At 37.3% G+C, this 3,120-nt stretch overlaps 1 protein-coding gene across 1 annotated transcript; it reads right to left on the bottom strand.

Annotated features, from left to right (window-relative positions):
* Positions 1-1,401: 1,401 nt before the first annotated feature.
* Positions 1,402-2,208, bottom strand: LOC133853672 (uncharacterized). Its single transcript, XM_062289667.1, has 2 exons — positions 2,000-2,208; positions 1,402-1,912 (listed from the first exon to the last, which is right to left on the bottom strand). The coding sequence occupies exons 1-2, from the start codon at positions 2,188-2,190 to the stop codon at positions 1,567-1,569; spliced, it is 537 nt and encodes a 178-aa protein (XP_062145651.1). The 5' UTR covers positions 2,191-2,208; the 3' UTR covers positions 1,402-1,566.
* Positions 2,209-3,120: the final 912 nt, after the last annotated feature.

Raw genomic sequence — 3,120 nt, 5'->3', positions numbered from 1 at the left:
TCCCAAATTTAAGTTTTAAAAATTCAATTTGGATTTTTTTTTTTTAAAAAAAAAAACGTTTTAACACGTGTATTTAAATACACGTGTCAAACCGTTTTGACACGAATATTGCAAATACACGTGTCAAACGGTTTGACACGTGTATTTGCAAGACACGTGTCAAATTTGACACGTGTATTTCAATACACGTGTCAAATTTGACACGTGTATTTCAATACACGTGTCAAAATGTGCAATTAGAGTCTTGCACATCTGACACGCGTAAGACGCGTGTCAAAATACTCGTGGCAAACATTTTGACACGTGTACAGTGCCGTACACGTGTCAAAATGCACGTGGCAATTGTGCTACATATTTTTATTTTGATATTATTGTTGCACATCACCTAGTCATCTTCTCTAGGTGATTGTTTGGGGTCTAAATATTGTTTTTCAATTGGTATCAGAGTAGGTCCACTATGTTTGGATTAATTCTTGAGTAAGGTCCTTGACCCCTTTGTTATGAATACTTCTTATTCCCTTACCATGAGTTCTCAAGTTAAGAAAAATCTTTGGGATAAGAAAGAGAAGAGTACTCAATGCAGCAAGTTTCATGAGTGTCTTGGCTCTAATCAAACATATTGAGCTGATTGCCCAAGTTATTTAAAGTCCAAAAGAAAAGCCACAAAAGCCACTTTGAAGGATGAGTTAAACATTGATAACTCTCCTGTTGGTTTTATAAATCACATAATAAACAAGTGAAAATTGAGTTGGTTTCTATGGCTCTTCCTAACTTTATTAGGAAGCATGTAGTGAAGGATTCTGATTTCCAACCATATGATGATTATGAGGATTTGCTACCTCCTGAAAGCATAGGAAACTATATATGAAGCACAAGAAGAGTCAAGCATACAACGTAACAATCAGAGACATCGAATGAAAATTATATTAATATTGAGCGTGATCGTACAAATGATCTACTTATAACCCTATGATGGGACCGTTTTTTTACATCGTGCTTGTAAAACATCTACCAGCTAAACATGTCTTTTCACTATTATTTATGTTATGCATGGGAAGTTTATTAAGACACCGGCCAATTATTGCAGACCATATATATGAAGGAACTAGCATTATTGAATGTTATTTGAAGGCTCCCTAAAGTCAAAAAGGACAAAATGTTGGACTTCAACTACCTATTTCGAGTTAAAGGTATGAAATTAAACCATTAAAAAAAATCACTAATTAATTCTTTGGACATTAATTGAGACTAGCTTATTCAATCAAGACCAAAAGAACAAGTGATCAGATCTCAGAACCTGACTGCAAACAAAAATTTGCTTATTATTTTGATTCAAAAACGCCGTCACACAAAACGCCTCAAGCAACTGCAGAACCCCAATTGACAATCACTAAACAATACAAGGACATGCATGGAAACAGCAACGTTTAGACAGAGGGCCATGGAAGCCCAGTTGACAATCACTAACAATACAAAGAAGACGTGTCGTTTAGACAGAGAGGATGCATGGAAGTTGAAGTTGACAATCACTAACAATACAAAGACGTGTCCTTTAGACAGAGAGCATCAACAAAGTTTGACGCATTTATCCTTGGGAGTGTCACAGAGAAGTGCATGGCAACCGTAAAGTATAATGCCACTGAATCCTGCAAGCAAGGCCATGGCTGCATAACAAAGAACGCAGCGCTTCCACTGTTTATAACTGTCTGGCTTTGGTCGTGTGACGCCTTCCTGTGGACTTTGAGAACTTGGGAGCGGTAGATCATTTACTCTAGGTGATCTGGAGTTTGTTCGTCTGACGCCACCTTGATGACTTGGGGAGCTTCCGGGAACTACCGCATTTACTTCAGCTCTTGTCTTCCCAGTATCTCTCATCACTTGAAGGTCTTCATAGTTTTGGTCTAATTCTTTGCTATATTTCAAGAAATTAGAGATGGTGCCGTAAACAGAAACTAAGTTGAGAAGGGCCGCAATGAGGGAGAGGCAAAAGGGAATCCACCTGTTATGACATTTCACTGGTGAGGCAGAAGATATTGATGTGAGGATGACTCCTTGGAACACAAAATACAAGTTGGTGAGCTGAATAGCTTTTGTTTCTGTGCTCCGGATTTGCTCTTCTTGTTTCTTGTTGATATCAATTAGTTTGTCTATGTCATTTTGGACACGAGTCACAGGAGGTTCATCAGCCATTGACACTTGCTCATAAACTCGAAAGGGTACACTCTGTAGAGAGCTAGCTAGCCTTGGGGGTTATTTTTATAGCAGAACTTATGATTGTTTATTTAATTCAAGGCAAGTACCAATGAGTTTCACCATCTTTTGCCAGGAAAAGAAATTGAACATAATAAAATAAGAAGTTCTCTGAAATTTCCCAGGAAATTAATCTAATCATTCAAACCATGTCAAATCCAGCCATATTCTTCCCATATATCGCGTGGGACTAAGTCCAAGGATTGGAACATTCTTGAGTACCCATGGGACTGGGAAGTCTATGTCAATTTAATAATGTAGTACTGTTCAATGTCGTTGGACATACCTGTTTGTGTGTGTGTGTATATATATATATATATATATCATGAATTTATTTCTGGAATATCTCGAGCTCAAGAAGCAGAAAATTTGAAACCATAATGCTTAATTTCTTTGTATTGTCGTCTCACGTGTAATTATGTCGTGTTGCTGGTCTCAAGTCTAAAGTCTAAACACAAGCTAGCTCTGCACGCTGATCGAGTCCAAGTCCCGAATATGACTAAGACCAAACCGAGTGAACGTACTGCAATTTTGCATGCATGCCGTATAATTGGGGTGATTCAAGTGGTTGGTTTTCAAAATGAATAATTCAAAACCTTGTTAAGGGCAACAGACCTAATCAAATAATAAAATAAAAGGATAATTTGTACCGTTGGTCCCTGTGGTATGCTATAATTATTTTTTACTCTCTATGATTTAAAAAGCTCATGGGAAGTCCCTGTGGTATGCAATAATTATGTTTTACTCCCTGGATCGATTTTTCGTCCACTATTTTGACGAAATCTGTTAACCCAACACGTCAGCGCCACGTGTCACTAATAAGATGGCGACACGTGTCCATCTTAATAAAAAATAAATAAATAAACTTTA

Source organism: Alnus glutinosa, chromosome 13 (genome assembly GCF_958979055.1).
Source record: "Alnus glutinosa chromosome 13, dhAlnGlut1.1, whole genome shotgun sequence".
Taxonomy (NCBI): Eukaryota; Viridiplantae; Streptophyta; class Magnoliopsida; order Fagales; family Betulaceae; genus Alnus; species Alnus glutinosa.
Note: the sequence above shows the minus strand (reverse complement) of the source record. Positions and strands in the feature narration are given on the sequence as shown.

Coding starts and splice junctions, on each gene's coding strand:
- LOC133853672 (XM_062289667.1), bottom strand. CDS start 2,190: ATGGCTGATGAACCTCCTGTGACTCGTGTCCAAAATGACATAGACAAA. Junction 1,913..1,999: donor CCAGTGAAATGTCATAACAG/GTGGATTCCCTT, acceptor CTTGAAATATAG/CAAAGAATTAGACCAAAACT.